The following is an 18,879-nucleotide window of genomic DNA, read 5'->3' on the forward strand; positions in this document are numbered from 1 at the left end:
TGATCATAATTTATTCAATGTTTGAAAAAAAAATCAAAGGGTCTCTTTCTTTGGCTGCTTTCTTTAAATTCATTGTGGATTAGCCTGATATTTTAATGAGTACAGGTCGCAGTGTATCAATTGTCTATAACATTGTCAAGTATATCAAAGTTGATACTTATTTTAATCATCTTTACCAGTTTTTTGAACAGTTTAATATTGTCTTGGATGTCATCCAAACTATTCAAACTCAGTATTCGATGGCCGAATTCAACCTGAAATGAATAACCATTGGGACCAACAAGGAGACTTCTATTTTGCTCTGTAACTTGTCTTTCTCAAATTGTTTGAAATATTGTTTTTTTGTGTGTGTGTTATTCTTTTTACTGCATATTAGGAGAAGAAGATGATTCTCGCTACACGGGACCTAATGCTCTACAGCTTTTAAAGGCTTCTGCCCCCAAGACCTTCACCCCGACTCTAAAAGGACCCATGCTGACTGTTCTCTGTGATCTTCTGGATGCTTTAATCGTTCCAGTCCTTCCTTCACAGCAGGGTAAGGGTCGGTCAAAGGGAGCAAGTCCTTGTTTTGAGGGCAATTAGGAAGGGAAAGGCTGTATAAATCCAACAGTGCTTGGAATCTTTGTCCTGATTTTGTAAATGTTTGAGACTATAGATTAGTTGGTTAAAAATAAATCTTGATACAATGTAATACTCTTAAATTATCTTTATCTGGTCTGGTTATCATTCATTTTGTTCTTGGGCATTCTAGATTCTAATTCTATGACTCTTTAAAAAAAAATGTTCGTTATATTTGACTCTCCTGATTAACTATAAGTGACAAATATGAAACCTCTAATTACTATTAACAATGCAATGTTTCTCTGGTCCTTATATGGTGATGTTTGTGACAGACCAATCCAACTTTATCTCTTGAATTACAGAAGACAAGGAAGTAAAGTCCAAACCTCAACCAACAGCCACTGCCTCTGCCAGTGCTCCTGCAGCCTGTGGCGTGGCGAGTGCTGAAGGGGCAGTTGCTGCGGCCGCTGCAGTATCGGACATCCAAACTTCAGAGGATATAGGAATGGGACTGAGGGAGATTGGAGACAGACTGCTTGGTATCTACAGTGGAAGGAGAGGCCCACCAAGGACAGCAGAGAGGCTCAATAGTGTTCCTGATGGTGCTGTACAAGAAGAGGTACCCAAAACTCTCTTAAAGATACTTTCTTACCCCTATTTTAGATCTTTCCTTTATTTTGTGTTTTGATTGTTACTGCCACTTGTATTTATATGTTAATACATACGTAGGTGTAAAATCTCAGTTGATTTCAAACTTTTTCTCTCCTTTCATTCCTCTTTTTCAGATTTTTATGAAGTGCAAATGTACTTGATTGGAGATTTCTCAGAGATATATATTATTTCATGCATTTGGCATTTAAACATTTTCCAAACAGACTCAATATCTCAGTATTTATGTACTTCTTATATCTATTACAGGTGGGTGTAAATTGGATAATGAATAATATGTCTACATAAGATGTTTCACATGCAGTAGAAAAAAGAATTTATGAAATAATCTAAAGTACTAATATCGATCGATTTCTTAAGTGTTTGGATCTGTATAATTTTTACCAGCCTCATGATGCATCAACATCGGGTACCGAGGCTACGAGTCCCCCAGTGATCCTGGACGCCAAGAAGACATCTGCCTCATCAGCAGGAACAACGGGACAGACAACATCCAAAGACGAAGCATCGAAGAGCAAAATCCTAATCCCAAAGTCGGCCATTTTGCGTCTGCTAGCTGAATTGGTCATGTCGTATGCAGGCATCGCACAAGCCGTGGCCCAGTACCAGTACACCGTCTCCCAGACAAAGCATGTAAATGAGGTATGTTGAAATTTGCAAAGTACTGGGAATGTAGCCAAATTGCTAAGCTCCAAACTGCATGCCTACGTTTTGTTTGAGATGTTTTGTAAATGTTTCTGATTTTATGGATGTTTTGTCATTGCTTATTTCCCAAAGATTTCAGCCATTCTTATATTTTCAATAAGGCTTCTGCTGACTCAAGCTAAATATTTTTTAGATATAAACCTTCATCATATTTTAAATACCAACATTGTCTCTGGAGGTAATTTGATTAAAGTGCAAGGGGAAGAAAGGAAAAAGTCATGAGCAAGTTAGGCTTATGCTACCTTCAAAACTTGACGTATTAGTTTTGCACAAGAAAGTGCCCTTGTTTCTTGTTCCAGTAGAAACAAGGTTTCATCCTTGTGCTATATTGATAGTCTTTGATCAATGTTTTGCCTTCCTTTTACTTTGTAGGATTGCATAGTTGCTCATTGCCATACAAGGTTCATTTGTGTTTGCATGCTTTTGCTTCTTCAGTTTGCTTCGCGTATTCAATACTTTTATTCATTCGGGACATTACTGTTTTGGAATAATCAGTAATGCACATGACGAGTGCTTTCACTTCCTGCTGTTCTGAAGCAGTTGTTCAAGTAGTTTTTATAATTGTTCTTTCAGGATAGAACCGCTCTCGAATACATCCTGGACCATCTTCTACCGCAGTGTCAGAAAGCAGGTGATAAGGACTGTCCAGGCCTAGCTCAGGTTCTGCTTGCCAGTATAGCAGCCAGTAACCATAGTCCTGATGCACAGATGCTCCTGGTCACAGAGATCAAGGGTGCGCTTGGTAGAGCCTTGGCTATGCCGGAGAGTAGTGAGAAACATTCTCGCATCCAGGCACTTACAAGTAAGTTTAAGGTTTCAGATTCAAAACATAATGTATTTTCTTAATTTTCCTGTGATAGGATAACAGAGGAAAATTTCAATGATTTTACCCCGAAAATTTATCAATTTCTCTTATGAATGCTTACATGATGTAGGAATATAAATATAAAAGACAAGGGACTGCCAATGAGGTTACCCAGTTTGGTGCTAGCAGTGTTTAAGCAAGTTTATTACTGTTGATACTCAATTAATGGAGCATGGCAGATGCAGGGAATTGAAATTTGACAATGTGATCTTTCAATCAACAGTGAGGATTTCTCTAATAATGGTTATATGTATTATCCTACTGGTGATTCAATATTCCTTTTGAATGGATTTTAAATGATAACTTCTTTCCCTTATCCTTGCGTATTCTTCCTTTAGTGTTGATCTGTGTGATGATCGAGGCATGTCCATCCTCCAGTTCCGCCCATCAAGCAACAGTGGGAAGCTCATCTTACAAGAACCAGCTTGGCGGTATGAACATCATCACCCGTCTCCTACTCCGGAAGGGGCTGGTCACGGACCTAGCTCGAGTCCCTCACTCTCTGGACCTGTCCAGCCCAAATATGGCCTCCACCATCAACTCTGCCCTCAAACCTCTGGAGACCCTGTCACGGATCGTCAACCATCCACCGGTCGGACTGCGAGGTATCGGCAGGATCAAGAATGGTGCACATATCCTTGATCCAAGGTCCACTTCTACAACTGATGCTACTGGTAAATTCTACAATTTCCTCTTATCTCACCCCGTACCTATTAATACTTCTAATCTGCAGTCCCCTAGTTTGCTGTCATCAACAGTTGAATCCTTCAGCTAGTCTTGTATCAATTGTTTGTACTATATAGATTGCTTTAACTCAGCTCTGATAGCTATGATATCTTGCCTTGCAGAGTTCTCCCTTTGATTTGATGTGGTAACCAAGTTAGTAATCTCATACTTGAATTATGTATTTTAGTTCGTCCTTTGAAATTTCCAGATCTAAAGTTCACTCATTATGCAAGTTCTTGTGTCTTTACATTTTAATGATGATAGATGAAATTAGTTGTGATGAGAAGAGGCTATTAATATGTCCTATGGATGACTGATTAGAGTGTATTGCGAGCAATAAATATTTTTCTAATGATAACCCCCAATCATTCAAATCTCATTCCTCATACTACTCATTTCATCATGCAGGTGTGGGTATGTGTATATTTTCCAACTTGCTTTTTACTTGGCGTGAGAATTTACATTTCACCTTTTTTAGCCATACAGAACTCATATGCTCTATCCATTCCTTAACAAAAGTGAAAGAAAACCTTTAAACTCCAACCCTTGGATAAAAGTTTTCAATGTGGAAGATGAAAGATAAATAAATAAGATGCTGAAAGTCTTGTATTCAAAGTCTTGCATATTGTGGATTTGAACTTAATACAGCTGACAGTGATTGCAATTTTTTGAATGACTGGGTTGTTTAGTTGATGTGCCAGATTTTCTTGGGATGGTATCATCAGGCCTCATTTATTTAAGTAAAATATTCATGCATCTTACCAGTTTGATAATATCTAGACATGTTATTTCTCAGCTTATTCTTGGCAATTTGATGAATGAAGAAGTGATAAAGTAAAAGTGTAAGCTAAGAGTTTGTCCTATCGACTTCTTTGTTGTTCAGGAAACACAGGGTTGCGTTGTGTAGCATGGATGCAGCCATCCAACGCTCTTCACTGGGCGGTGGTGGTGGTGGTGGTGGGGGCAGTGGCCGCCGTGCTCATGCAGGTCAGATATTCCTTCTGATCGGAAAAATATACATGGCATATGCACCCATTATTTATTTCTTCTCTTTAGTTCATCATTTTAATTCAACCTCTTCACGAACCTCAATCATCATCATGCATTGTTAATCACCTGTCTTCCGTATACAAATGCATGGCATTATGCTTATAGGATTTATGTATGCTATAAGTTTCCAGCTGATCAGATGGTCGTTAAGTGATGTTTATCAAATTTGTATGTTGTATTCCTTAATTCCTAGTTATGATATTCAGAGGAGAATTTTTTTTCTTTGACAACAGAATATAAACACTTTTTAGGAACCATAGTAATATTGGTTGTTTTTTTTTATATCCTTGTATGTGTATTACTTTCCTTTCCTTTTCCTTTATCCTTTTTATGTACCTGTATTTCTTGTCCATTATGTAGTAAATTCCAAACCTAGCCCAGAGAATAGTTACATGTTAAAGTTGTACATGTTGTGTCTGAAAAATGCATATTGTCTTTGTTATTTCAACTGGCACAGAGATATCCACCTTGTTTCTTCAATTGTTGTTTGTTATAACCATCCTTTCTCCAACCTCTCCCCATGTCTGTGAATCAATTATTGTGCGCTTTTTAAAATTTATTTTATCTGCTCATGCTTATTTCATATCTACTATACTTAATCAGATATTTAGTGAAATTACATTTGAAGAATTTGTTTAATAGCATGATTTTAATTGTCACCAGTTTTTTTTTTTGAAAGCTTGAAACAGAAAATATTGTGGATTTTAGGCATTATTGTTTCTTTCTTCATCTCAAATATGAAATCAGTCACAGGTTAACTCAAAGAGGTCAAGGGTTGATTGATTGAAAAGCCAGCTCCACCCAATGTATTATTTGCATTTAAATTTACATGTTTTATTTTCATATATATATATATATATCATATAAAACTATATGTATACATATATTCATCATCTTACCCTTTTCATTTTTGTCCCTTTCCTCTTGTTCATTGTCCACGTGCTGCATCATGTGCATGGCCACAATGTTATGTTATGTAGTTTTGAATGACGTCAGGTCCAAGAGTGTGAATATGCATGCAACTTAAGGCCAGGTCCCACTCGCAGACTGATGCAAAAAGTACTCATAAAGGACACAGCAGATGAGCAAAATTTCGGGACTCACCCCATTCGTTTTCATCAGCTCCAGAATTGGACAAAATTAGCGAGAACATAACGGACGTTGGTAGTATTTAGCTGGGATGTTAAACGGATGTTCATTGGAAGCCTAGCGGATGGAAGTAGATGGCAGCTCCGAATAGGTTGCTGGGGGTTTTGAATATTTTATATACGAGATGCATGCGCTTACATCCTTTCTATTTCTGCGCTACTAACGATGTATAGACGTTCCATGTACCTTATCTTTCCTCCCTCTCTCCGTTGTTCAGTAAGAACGTATGTAACACTTTAATGAGTACGCAACGGATGCATAGTGTTTTCCAACGGATGGCAAGATTTTTGTACGTTTCACATCCGCTTTGCATCTGAAAGTGCAGTGGGACTGGGCCTTTATGAAACATTATCTAGAGTAGAAGCTAGATTAGTTCTATCGTTATCTTGCTTTATTCAAATGACATTGCTATTGAATTGCCTACTTTTTTTTTAGATCGAGAGTCCGTTGCCAATGTGTTGGGAGTACAGGAAGATACACAAGATTCTACAGACCTAGATGTAAGTATTTTATACTTGAGAGTGCTTATGTCATAGGTAATTGTTTCTCCATGTGATTCAAATAAAAATTTGAACAAGAAAAATCAACCATTTAAAGTTGTGAAATTAAATGTGTTTGGTTTTATCCACACAAATTTTAATGTAGTATAATATTAGGCATGAAAATGCATTATAAAGAATGAATGAAATGTTTGTGTTGATCATACCTCAGAACTGAAATACAGAATTCATTTATGATGAAGGAGGGTAGGGTTGGAATAGGATTAGTAAATGGAGTGTAGAGTCCGGGAGGACGAGAAGAGAACCAGTTTTACTCAAATCCAGTGCATAATTTTAGTTGATTTTATATAATTATTGTATTTTATGATGCAGGATCAGGCAGATCTTGAATGCATCGTTGATGAGCTCCTTGATGGGACGGCTGGTAGGGCTGAGGTGTTAGGAGAAACACTCATCGCTACAGGACCCGAGAGGCTGGGTTCCCTCAGATCAGCGTTTGTAGATCAAGCAGGTATGTGAACTATGAGGTGGATGTGATATCTGATTCTAAGAAAGCATGAATACTTATAAGCAAGCAACCAGAGGACTGAAGGCTTAATGTCCTCTCCAAAGGACCTAGTGTTAAGGATATTATGGAATAAGATTTCATTTTTCAGACAGCTTATAAATGTAAAACGAACAAGCCATCTCAAATTCTATACGATTCCATTTTCCATGATTTCTCAGTCTCTGCAAGTTAATTTTACAAAAACCATAGGCCGAACCATAACAAATTGACTCCATTGTACTGTTTTTTCAACCTTATTTCTTCTATTATAAAGTATCCATGACCTGTATGGTTTTTTTTAAATCTCTGTTTGTAGGTGAAGCCTCCCAGGATGAGATGGTAATCACCATGACGGATGATGGAGAGGAGATGGACCAGTCTCTTGGTGATGCGGAGATGAGGAGTCAACATAGTCATGAAGGAGTCAGGACAGGTTAGTCGATCACTCCAGCCATATTACTGAAAAGAATCATGTGGAGATGATAATGACATATCTACTATGTTTTTTTTTCTATGAGCCATCATGTTGTAGCTTCTTATCTTCTAATCAAAAGAAAATATTTGTGTAATGATTATTCCACCATATTTTGTATAAATGAAAGAAGAACAATTACATCACACGTGCCACTCAAATTCTCAATAAAAGTTCAAGGTATACACGTAGTACCTCTTCTTGAGGCACTTCACTGGTCAATGGTGGACCAAGTGAAATTTCTAGTTTTTGTTTAGGGCAGATGGAAAATTGCTAATGGTTGCACTCTCTATTTTGATGGTATGATGACAGGATATGTTCCCAGAGGAAATCTCAGATCTTGGAGAATTGGGTTATTGCCACCTTAAGAATTCAAATGCTCATTTGGTTGAAAGGCTTCTGTTTGTATTGCTCCTGCAAGGTGGAATGCATATTCAACTTCAAGTTATGCTAAGTCCATAGGGTTATTCAAGTCAGGGCTCAAAATATATCTATCTGTTCTAAACAACTTTTCAAATGATCCCACTTCCCCTTTTATTTCATCCTCCTGCTCTTCTGATTATGTAAGCAGATAGAAGGTCTACCTTAAATGATGCTGTAGATGCTGATGATGACAGCGTTCAAGACGATGACTCTGCAGCTGAAAGTGATTCCGATGATGGCAATGAGGATAGACAGGTAAAAAATAACAATTTGCCTTTGTAAACTTTCTTGGTGGAATCCAGTAGTTATTCTTCTATGACAGCTAAATGTCTCATCTTTTCTCTTTATATTTTGGCTAACATGTTTGCAAAAGAAACCTTAAATGATCCACAAGATTGGCAATTGATTCGGAATCTCAGCATGCGCATTGTTAGGTATAATATTTCTCCGAACAGAGCCTTGAATTGTGAAATACTAAGTTATTTTGGGTAATCTTTAATCTTCAGGATGAAGGGGACGAAGATGAAGAGGACGAGGAGGATGATGAAGAGGAGGAAGAGGAAGATGAAGAGGACCACGATGATGGCTCGGAGATGGATGCCGAAGATTATGACATCACTGAAGATCTAGACTACTTCCGAGTTGGGGATCGCGATGAGGATATGTGGGTCGGTGACACCGACGAGGACATGTTGATTCAGTTAGATCCTGTGTTCTCAGGTAAGCCTGCATTCTTGAACACTTTACTCTGGGGGCCTGTTTCACAAAACTTGATTTAATATCAAGTTTGCAATATCGGTATAAAGCTACTAAAATCATTCAATTCAATTGGCTGATAGTAGACTTGTTATAGAAATTGAGCATTTGTCATTGTAACAAGTCCTTTATGAAACAGGACCCTGGATTTTGCATTCAATAATTATTTCTTCAGTTGATTTATTTAAAACAGTTTATTTCAACAATTTTCAGCAGTAACTACAGTGGCTGACAAGTAGAATGGCATAAGCCTTTACAAAAATTTACATAAAAATACATTCATTATCAGATAAAAATGCTCAATTTACACGAATTCTACATCACAAGAAACATAGGAAGGTTGTTTATCATGTTGGGGACGCATGTATTAAATTACGACTTGGATCCACATAATGATAAACCAAAATGGAAAATACATGCTGCCAAAAAGCATCAAAACAATGAGTTCTGACAAACCAGAAAGTAGCATGGAAGGGGGGGAGAAAAGAAAAGAGAGCAAGAGAGGGTGTGTTTGTGTGTGTGTGTGTGTGAGAGTGAGTGTAGCAATGACAATTTCTATCATACCAATATCCTTTGTAGATTTGAATGGATCAGTGTAAAGTGTACATTATTGGAGTTAGTTGGCCGGATCGAGTTGAAGCATACATAAAGACATTGTTTTATTGTGAAGTAACAAATACTTGTTTTTACTGATATTTGTAGGTGTTCCTGCATCGATAAGAACATATCAGCTTCCCGTGGCCATTCATGAAGACACTAGGAATGCAAATGATGTATCGGGTAAGTTCACTTAACTGTATTCTTGCCTTTGTCATCTCCTTGGTGCATGTAATTTCCTGGCTTTTGCCTTTGATGAATTTCAAATATACTAATACATAAATATTTCAAAAGGTTGATGGACATCTTCAAAGTAGTGGTATGAGTACATCCATGTGCATCATTAATTTGCCAATCACATTTCTGAATTGAGGGAAAGGCAATATTCACTGACAATGATCTTGTGTCCAAACACTGTTTTTTTTTTGTAGTTGAAATCAAAGATGCCCGTAATGTTGATATATCAAACTTTATTTGTCTGACTTTATGGCACTTCAGCATTGGCAAATTTATAGATAACATGTCATGAATAGTTAGCTATTTCAACCAAGAAATCCCCATATTCAATTTCAAACCCTGCATATTACATATTAAGAAGCTTGTAGTCTCTTAGCCAGGAGCTTGAAATAGTTGTTTGAGGAGATCAATCACTATCAACAGACATTTTACAATAAAAGCTCCTTTGACATCCAATTTTACAAATACTTTTTTGATTTTCCCTGCAGCTCCCAACATCCCAGTCCCTCCAAGTGTAATCTCGGCCAGCCATCCCCTCCTGGTCAGACACAGTGACCACACCAACCTGACCCATGGTGTCAGCCAGACCAATCGCAATCAGAGGGTCTCCAGGCAGAGGGTCAATCGCCATGGTACCACACAGACCGTTCACATCTATCATTCCGGAGCAACAAGGCCGCCCAACGTCCAGAATGTCCTGAGGTAACTCTTGAAATTTGTTGGATCCTCTTTCCTTTTATGCCTTTTTGTGTGTGAGTAATTGGGTGTTCTGGATGATTCATGACTGGAATGAATAAATTATCTTGTACAGAGTATCGTGTATCCTTACTTCATTCATTTGGACCAACAAATTTGTTAGATGGCAGTCGAGTGGTTTTCACAAGCTCTACGTTTAATCAAGCTAATGTTTAAAATTACATTTTCAAACATGTAAATTGATGCATGAGCGATCCATATCTCATATTTTCTAAAACTTGTTCATGATTATTTCTTTGAAAAGCAAGCCAAGATTAAGGAACCATTTATTTAGTTTAAACTCAGACTGTTGATTAGCACCATTGAAAAACCTTGTGTTCATTCTGATTAACCCATGGCTTCTTGGTGGTGCAATATCAAAGACATAACTAAAACAAAGCATCAGTCTGTTTGCCTTTCAAATTACATGGTCTACAGAAGCTAAGTTTTGGACATCATTTTGTTTTTCCTCTCTAATTTCCCTTGCTGAAGTCCTATTGACTCCTTTATTCCATGCTTTATAGTTACAGAGTTTGGGATTTGAGTTAATTCCTCCATGCATCCGTGACATTGATGTTTTGACATCGTGACTTATATTATTTTCCAATGAGTGTATATATTCTATGCAACAAATTTGTGAAAAACCTGACAAGCCAAAGGCGAGGTGCTTTCTAATGATCAGCAGGCATTACAATTCCTCCCTACCCAGGCTGCTGGGCCTGTCATCGTCCACTGACATCGTCCAGCTGACCACCACCAGCTCTGGTCAGGGCAACCAGACCAGGGTCTATGTTGCCAACTCGGGAGATGACATCAACCAGAACCGAGAGGAGGTGTCCGATATCTTTGAGGAGGGGTACAACATGGGCTACTTCAGCGGTTCCAACTTCCTGTCTGTGGTGCCACCGGTGTACAGGAGATGGGATGAAGAGAGCAAGGTCCTGGATGGAAGGAGTGTGCATGACTGTGTGCAAGGTGAGTCAACAAAACGTATCCTGAATGTGAAATTACATCTGTTTCATTTGAGATTTGATGGGAGTGGATATGCAGGGGGAGTGGTGCTCTTTCATTTAGAAAAGGTTATTTATAAATGAAGTCCTTTATTTGAATCATTTATGCAATTAGAAATGCAAAGGGTGGTCTTTCATAAAGCAAGTCTTTTATTTGGGTTATTTATGATATCACAAATTGACACACACAACCTTTTTTTTTTTAATCTGTTAATCTTTTCTGTTGTGTGTGTGTTTAAAAGGATGATCTCATACAAGGAGAGATAACTTTGCTTGGGTCATCTCATTGTACATATCACTGAAAGAGGATTTCTATGAATGGATGGAATAGATGAGGTATATCTTGTTTGCATTGTCCTCTTTTTGTTCTAGCCTTGAAGCCAGAAATCATCAGCCTTCTTGAGAAGCACCGGGACGAAGAGCTGGCAGAACGGAAAGAAAAGAGAAAGAAGCAGGCAGAAGAGGACGCGAAGAAGAAGGCAGAGGAAGAGGCCAAGAAGAAAGCAGAAGAGGCTAAGAAGGCCGCTGAAGAAGCCAAGAAAGCCGCTGAAGTAGCGACCAAGGCTGAAGGTGCTAAATCGGAGGAAGACACCAAAGAGAAGGAAGAGAATATGGAGGTATATCTGCATGAGTTTGAAGAAAAAAATAGTATTCCTTCTTGGTAGTACATTGAAATCCAACTTTGTGATTGTCACAACCTGTAGACCTTCAAATCTGAACTAAAGACCCTCCCATCTTTTCCAGCAACTGTGTGAAGAACGGGTGACACATTGGGGAAGTTGCCACCTTTGAATGTTAAACGGTGCTATATGTAAGCTGTTATTATCAAGTCTTGTTTTGAATTTGATCTTATTGGCCATTATTCTGAACTTGAGTTTAATTTAAACTCTGGTCTAAAGTTGTGGTTTAAGTATGGATAGCCAATTTTGAAACAATCTGCATCGGTACAGGCTTGTTTTGAGCACAAGTTTGATTTCAGCACAAGTTTGATTTGAGTACAAGAAACATGCAACGTTAACAAAATTTTGACATGTGTGGCTTTCCCTAATTTTAGCACAGAGTTAGACCATGGCCTAAGTTAAACCAGACTTGGGAATATGGGCCATAGGATTTATGTTTTTAACCTCTTACCAACAATAGATACTAATCCAAAATGCCATGTTTGTATAGATGATTAAAGAATGTGGTTGCCCATCTGATTTCACCTGTATTCCTAACCAGATTATATATATATTTTTATGTTTAAATTGAAGGTTGGTGAAAGCAGTGATCAGCCAAAGGAAGCAGAAACGGCTACAAATCTATCAACAACAGCTCCTTCACAGCCACCCAGATCAGGAATAGGTAAGACAGTTGCCTCTTTTGTAATTCCTCAAAAATGATGTAGGGTTTCAATAAAGACATATGTCAAGGATAATGTAAGGATAAGGGTCAATATAAACAATTTATAGTCTGTGTCAAACCTTGAAATCAATATGAAGATTTTCTGTTTCACCTTGTACAGTCTCATTCCAAATTCTCCTTTATTCTCTTATCTGGGGGCCGTTTCATAGAGCTGTTAGTAAGTTAATAGCGACTTTAAGAATGACTGGTGAACCTTTCTTACTCGCTAAATAATCACCATTGAACATTTAATGGTGAAAATCATTTACCATAAGAAAGGATCACCAGTTGTTCTTTAAGTCGCTCTATACTTACGAACACCCACCAGATTCAATGTCATTGTTCAAGACCATGTATCATTGTGCAATTTTCCTTTGTATTGTAATATGCTTTTATTGCCATCATGTATTTTGCAATTGTATTATATTAAGATGAAAGAAAGCCATCATGGTCTTCAATTCCTGCAATATATATTTTATCCTTAAGGCTGTATTTTGTAAAAAGAGATAAGGGAAGAATGAAAATCCATATTTTATTGTTCAAAATGGACATCAGAAATGAAATACTCTGAAAATTGGCCCAATTTGCCCAAGTGATCGTCGGCTCGGCAGCCGCTGTGCAACGCCAGATCGACGAGGCTCTATCCCTTTAATTGTGGAACGCCAAAGAGGGTAGCAGCATCTCCCATCTTAAAACGTCTTTTGGTCTGACGTGGCCAGGGTTTGAGCCCCTGACCTCGCGGTTGTGAGACGGACGCTCTACCAACTGAGCCAATACACCGGTACAATATATTGTGTACATCTCACTTTACCTCTGTTACCTCCAGGCCTTGTCTTTTAAAGCTGGAGTTTTGAAACTAATAATAAAAATGAAATTATAAAATAAAGGTAATTTTTGTATTTTTTACAGACATGGGTCAACTTGTTGCGAGTGTTGCCGAGTCTGCCCTTGGGAGTGCCATATCGTCAGCCCTGTCTGCCGCTACTCTTACCAATACCATTACAACATCCACTTCAACTGCTGTTACCACTACTGCTGCATCAGACATGGCTGCCACTCCAACGGATACTGCCCTGTCAGTGGCTTCGTCCTCAATCTCCAGTAGCTCAGAATCAAGGTAAAGAGCATCTTCATCACCTTCACATGGTCCTTGTTAAAAAACTTTCTAATTTTTAGAAATAATTTCTATTACTATTAATTGCTATTGTTGGCGAAATTATTTTTAATAGAATTAATTTCACCAACAATAGTAACCCAGGTAGAAAATTTTTATTTGATTGATTTCTGAGCAGTGTTAATGTGGTAGTTGATGTTGGTGTCAAATTTTCCATTTGTAGTTTTGAAGCAATGGGGTAGGCACAACTTTCCATTGAGTTTTACTGTCCATTTTATTAAAAAAAAATGTATCTAATAGTAATCAGAACAGAAGGTAAAGCAGTGCAAGGTATATGATGTTGGGCTGTTCAAATACAAAAAGTGAAAATGTGAGTTTGGAATTGCAAGTTTTCATTAGAGAGACAGCAATGTGTGCTAGGATTGTGTAGTAGGTTTCACGGTACACCATGTATCTTTCTTGGGCAAGTGCTTTTACAAACTGTACTCATTCTGAGGACGACAAGAACACACTTGTTGAAATTGTGAGATTGGGTGGTCCTTTTTCAGGACCAACACTTGCACTAGAAATAATAATAATAATAATTGGCATTTACATAGCGCTTTATCAATCTACGACTGTTCAAAGAAAGATACATGGTGTACCGTGAAACCTTCTACACTATTCTTCTTAGCCATGGAAACCTTTCAGAAGTTACATCTGCTAGGATTGTGAACACACGACGATCGTGTGATATGAAGTATTGCAGGATGTCGGTGTGCACCATTGAAAAACCTTGAGTCCGTTCCACAAGACTTGAGGCTTCTTGGTGGTGCGATAGTAAAGATCCCACCAAAACAATGCAACAGTCTGTTTACCTTCCTTTGTATGTGGTCTACAGAAGCTATGTTTTGGACATATGTTGTAATTCTTTTTTCTTTGTAAGCAAATGTGGCATTAGTGATGCTTTTACCCTTGCAGCTCCCGGCTGAAATATTTAGAGAGTTATTCATATGGATATATTTGGTGTATACTGTACATGTCGTTGGTGTTGATACAATGGTGATAATACAATTTATTTAGCACCAGACACTCTGGGACATATTCACTTCTCCTGTAGGGTATTGCATCCGTGTCTGGTTGAAGTTACCTGTTGTTTCCCTAGATTTGTTAAATTAATACCGTGGGAATTCTTATTTGATCCGTTAAAATCTGTTATTGGTCTCATGAATTTCTATGCTCTTTTTCTCCTCTCCTTGTTTTTCATCTTGTAGATTATCATCGACACCTCAACCAGGTCTAACTGGTGTACCACAACTCGTTACAGTAACGGCCAATTCCCCAACCCCGACCTCGACAGTATCAGGTAGGATTATCATGCTTGTGTACATGTGCTTTGATCCTCTCTTTGCTTGTATACTCATGGATGACGTATCAATATTTATCATTTCTCATACTGCCTGGCTTATAACATGTTCACCATTAAAGGTTTGCTGCTAAAATATTGAAATGGAATATCAGGATCAAGCCGTCTCGTAGAAAATCAGGAAAAAGGGATGAGAATTGACAACACTAGATACAGGATATCATGCAAAATCAATTGAATGACTTTCAGTTTCAGTCAATAGATTCTTTAAAAACTTATTATTTTTTAAAAACTTATAGATTTATCAGGAATTAAGCCGGTCTGAATTCTATTTATTTTTCCTGCAAATTTCTTTATTTGTAAAGCAGTTCATTGATTATTTATAGATTTTTTTTGTGAGGTCATTTATATGCCGAGGGTGTCAGAGACAATACTTTATGAAGACAGTCTTCTGTGTGATCTTATTGAAACACAGAATGATATCTGATGTTATATTTTGATGTCAATGAATAACTCTTTACGAGTATCTAATATTAAAATAAGAACTATAATGTAATCTTATCATACCATCTGCACTTGTCATTCCCATCGTAGCCTCCCAGCCGTGGGGCGTATTCCCCCCATTAATACCGGCAACTCCTCCATCATCCGATGCTACTCAATCCAATGCAACCACTACTACCACCATCACCACCACTTCCACCAACATCACCACTGCCGCCACAGCCATCCTCACCACCATGTCCACCGCTGCAACCCCTACCATGGCTACGGCAGTGTCTACCACCACATCAACCTCATCATCACTTTCATCATCAGCCCAAGCTGCTCCTCCTCCTAGACAGACCACCAGGCCAACCACCTCCATCTTTGCTTCTCTCATCGAATCAGATATGATGGAAGTACCCTTACGTAAGATATTACTCTCTTATAATTACATTTGAAAGTCAATGAAGTGAACAACTTGCTCTCTGGGTACATTTTCAAGATTAGGAAAAACAAAAGGCCTGTTTTCTAAGCTACTCCAATCGATATCGGAGATACCAGCCTTGATACTCCTCCAAAAATAACTATTTTCACATTGATCAGTACCTTGTATGAGAAACATCTGCTTCTGTAGGTAATGCGTGTAATGAATTTGCTGCCACTGAACTGTGCATAAAATGCAAAATCAATAAAGGAGCAGCAAATGTTTTTTTTGTATATTATTTGCTGTGATGCAGCTATGCATGCAATATTCCTTAGATCAAGATTTCACTGCCGACCAGCCCAGCAGGGGTTGTCGTAAAATTTATGATTATTTTTACATGTGAAATCTTACAAAATATGGCTCAGATTGCATTACTGACCCTGTCTGGCCCGTGAGCTTCCTGGGCACTGAGTGGAGCCCCTGACCCCAGTGTGAGAGTCCAACATTTTACGCTTAAGATGTGTGCTGCATGCCAGTAATTGCTATGTATTTCATATCCTCCCTGATCCTGATTTCAAGAAGTTGGTATCTCTGTGATTATGTGACTCTTCTGTAGAGACAGGGTATTCAATTAACTTATAATTAATGGTAATGATAATATTCTGTTTTGATTAAAGGCATTGTTTAACTTTGTGAGCAGCCAATTAAAAAAAATCTCAAACCAAGATGAAACATGTGTACAAGTGCATGTATTAGAACTGATAAACCCTGAAAACAACCATTATTGAGAATGAAAAGCTAAAACTACAAGGCAAACCCCGATTTTGTAAATAGGCGTCTTATAGACGCCTAAATAGTACACATAACTGTATGGGATGAAATTAAGATGGTGTTTCCGGTCACTTAATATTTCAATTTTGAAGGACTAAATAATGATTTTCGAACGCAATTTTTCAGGGCTTCATTTTTGTAACATATCACAGACACAGGTGACAATTATGACCTTCTAGCTCAGATTTTTTAAAAGTCAAACCAATGTTAACCAATCACTTTAAAGGACAAGTCCACCCCAACAAAAAGTTCATTTGAATAAAATGAGAAAAATCCAGCTAGAAGAAGACTGAAAATTTCATAATTCATGATCGGTATGCAAATGAGGAGTCTGATGACTTCATTCACTGACAATTTCTTTTGTATTTAAATGTATGAAATATTCTAATTTTCTCTAAAGTGAAACAATGATTAATTCCTCCCTAAACATGTGAAATTAGCATTGTTTAATACTGCATGGTTCATTCAAGTTGGTCCTTATTCTCAAATCTGTAAAAAAAATGAAATATTGTTTAATTCAAACAATCATAAGAAATGAAAGAAGTGAATGGTGGACATCATCGACTGTCTCATTTACATGTCACTGAGTTTTGCATATCACTGTTTTGTGAAAAATAAACGAAACTTTAAAATAGCATAACTTTCTTATTTTACATCCGATTTTGATTAAATTTTCAGCGTTATGCTAGTTTGATTTTCTCTATTTATTCAAATCAACATTTTTTGGGGTGGATTTGACCTTTAAGCACTCATTCAACTTATTCTGATTTTATGAAGCTGTTGTCACGTTCGAACATCTCCAAGGTTCATGTCCGTTTGAAGTCAAGGAATGTTTACCGAAGAATGCACTCTCAAGGATCAACAAATCTTTGTAGAAACCATTCAGTGTGACAGGTCCAACGGCCTTGTGTGATTATTAACTATGATCATTTTTGTGACCCGGGTCCTGTCTCATAAAGACTTGTTACACCAACACGTAACCAGTTTACTCTTAGCCAATGAAATTGCATGATTTCAGTAGCTTTAAACTTAATATTAAAAACAAGTTTTAGGAAACTTGACCCAGATCAGTAAAACTGTTCATCATTACTCTGTTGTGGTAAAGTCAAAATCCTCTGTTTTTCCTTTCAGCATCTGTGCCGAATCCTCAAGGTTCATCAAGTCCTATTGTAAGCAGTGGTATCACTATGTAAGTTAAACTTCTTATCCTCCATCTGTTTGTTGGGTTTTTTTTTACCCCTGTGAAAGCTTTGCATACATCAGCACATCTATGTTCATAGTGTTTCTGGTAAATTGCCGATTTGTCTACTGCCAACTCGTCCACTTATCATATTGTCTACCTTCATTTAGTCTGATGCCATTCCATCCATCAACATTTCGTCTAACAGCCATTTGGTCCAACAACTATTTAGTCTAATAATCACTTTGTCTAATCACCAGTTCATCTATGACCATGGTCTAAAACCCATTTTCTTCACATTTTTGTCCAATTTGACCAAATGGTATATGGACTAAATGGCTATTGGACCAACTGGTTATTAGACAAAATGGTGAGTAGACAAATGGCAATTAGACCATGTGGATAGTGGACGGACTGATAATAGTAGAAGAGTTGGTCATTGGACGATTTGGCATTAGACCAATTGGAAATAAACAGTTTATCCTTACCTTTGTACCAGAAAGACTAAATATAGCTCGGTTGCTAAAGTGATATGTTGTGAATGATTCACCAGTATTACATTATAGGAAAAACTATTGGTATATCCTTTAATTAATTTAGTAGGCAAATATTCAATGAGCATTGATTGTCTTAATTGTGATGCTAATATACTTGAGAAAGATGGGTTATACTGATATGCGGAAATACTTTTCATTATTTGCAGAACAACTGCTTATCAAGCACTAATACTAATACAGTATTGTTTTCCCTTTTTTTTCTTGCAGAACCCTATTGATATTCATTGTACATTTATAAATCTCTAGACTAATGTAAGATGGTTACATGAATTTTCCTTCAGACAGCAAACTATGAGCATGTAGTCTTGTACTTAAGACTACTTTGCAAGAAGGTGCAACCCTGCCGGTTCTTAACTTGAAAAATGATTCATACCACAGGATGTGTTGTATTGACATTAGGCCAAACATCCAGGGCATCCAGGTCTTACAAAGAGTTACGATTGATCCAATCAATCTCAATTGTATGGAAATCCATAATAATAATAATAATAGACAGTTCTTGTATAGCGCATAACACATTATAAATAACGTCTCTATGCGCTTCCAAAGGACTTGGA

General features: G+C 37.5%; 1 protein-coding gene across 1 annotated transcript in view; it reads left to right on the forward strand.

The window, feature by feature from the left end:
- LOC121411867 (E3 ubiquitin-protein ligase HUWE1-like) overlaps window positions 1-18,879 on the forward strand; it is a 76,773-nt gene that overhangs the window by 40,055 nt on the left and 17,839 nt on the right. The window contains 19 exon segments of the mRNA XM_041604751.1: window positions 377-535; window positions 924-1,180; window positions 1,618-1,872; window positions 2,509-2,737; window positions 3,139-3,474; window positions 6,161-6,225; window positions 6,598-6,736; window positions 7,089-7,205; window positions 7,813-7,922; window positions 8,174-8,387; window positions 9,126-9,203; window positions 9,746-9,959; window positions 10,702-10,967; window positions 11,375-11,619; window positions 12,256-12,346; window positions 13,295-13,502; window positions 14,753-14,844; window positions 15,439-15,756; window positions 17,717-17,774. Of these exon segments, the coding sequence (XP_041460685.1) occupies window positions 377-535; window positions 924-1,180; window positions 1,618-1,872; window positions 2,509-2,737; window positions 3,139-3,474; window positions 6,161-6,225; window positions 6,598-6,736; window positions 7,089-7,205; window positions 7,813-7,922; window positions 8,174-8,387; window positions 9,126-9,203; window positions 9,746-9,959; window positions 10,702-10,967; window positions 11,375-11,619; window positions 12,256-12,346; window positions 13,295-13,502; window positions 14,753-14,844; window positions 15,439-15,756; window positions 17,717-17,774 (3,451 nt within the window).

The sequence above is a fragment of the Lytechinus variegatus genome, chromosome 3, assembly GCF_018143015.1.
Source record: "Lytechinus variegatus isolate NC3 chromosome 3, Lvar_3.0, whole genome shotgun sequence".
Classification (NCBI taxonomy): Eukaryota; Metazoa; Echinodermata; class Echinoidea; order Temnopleuroida; family Toxopneustidae; genus Lytechinus; species Lytechinus variegatus.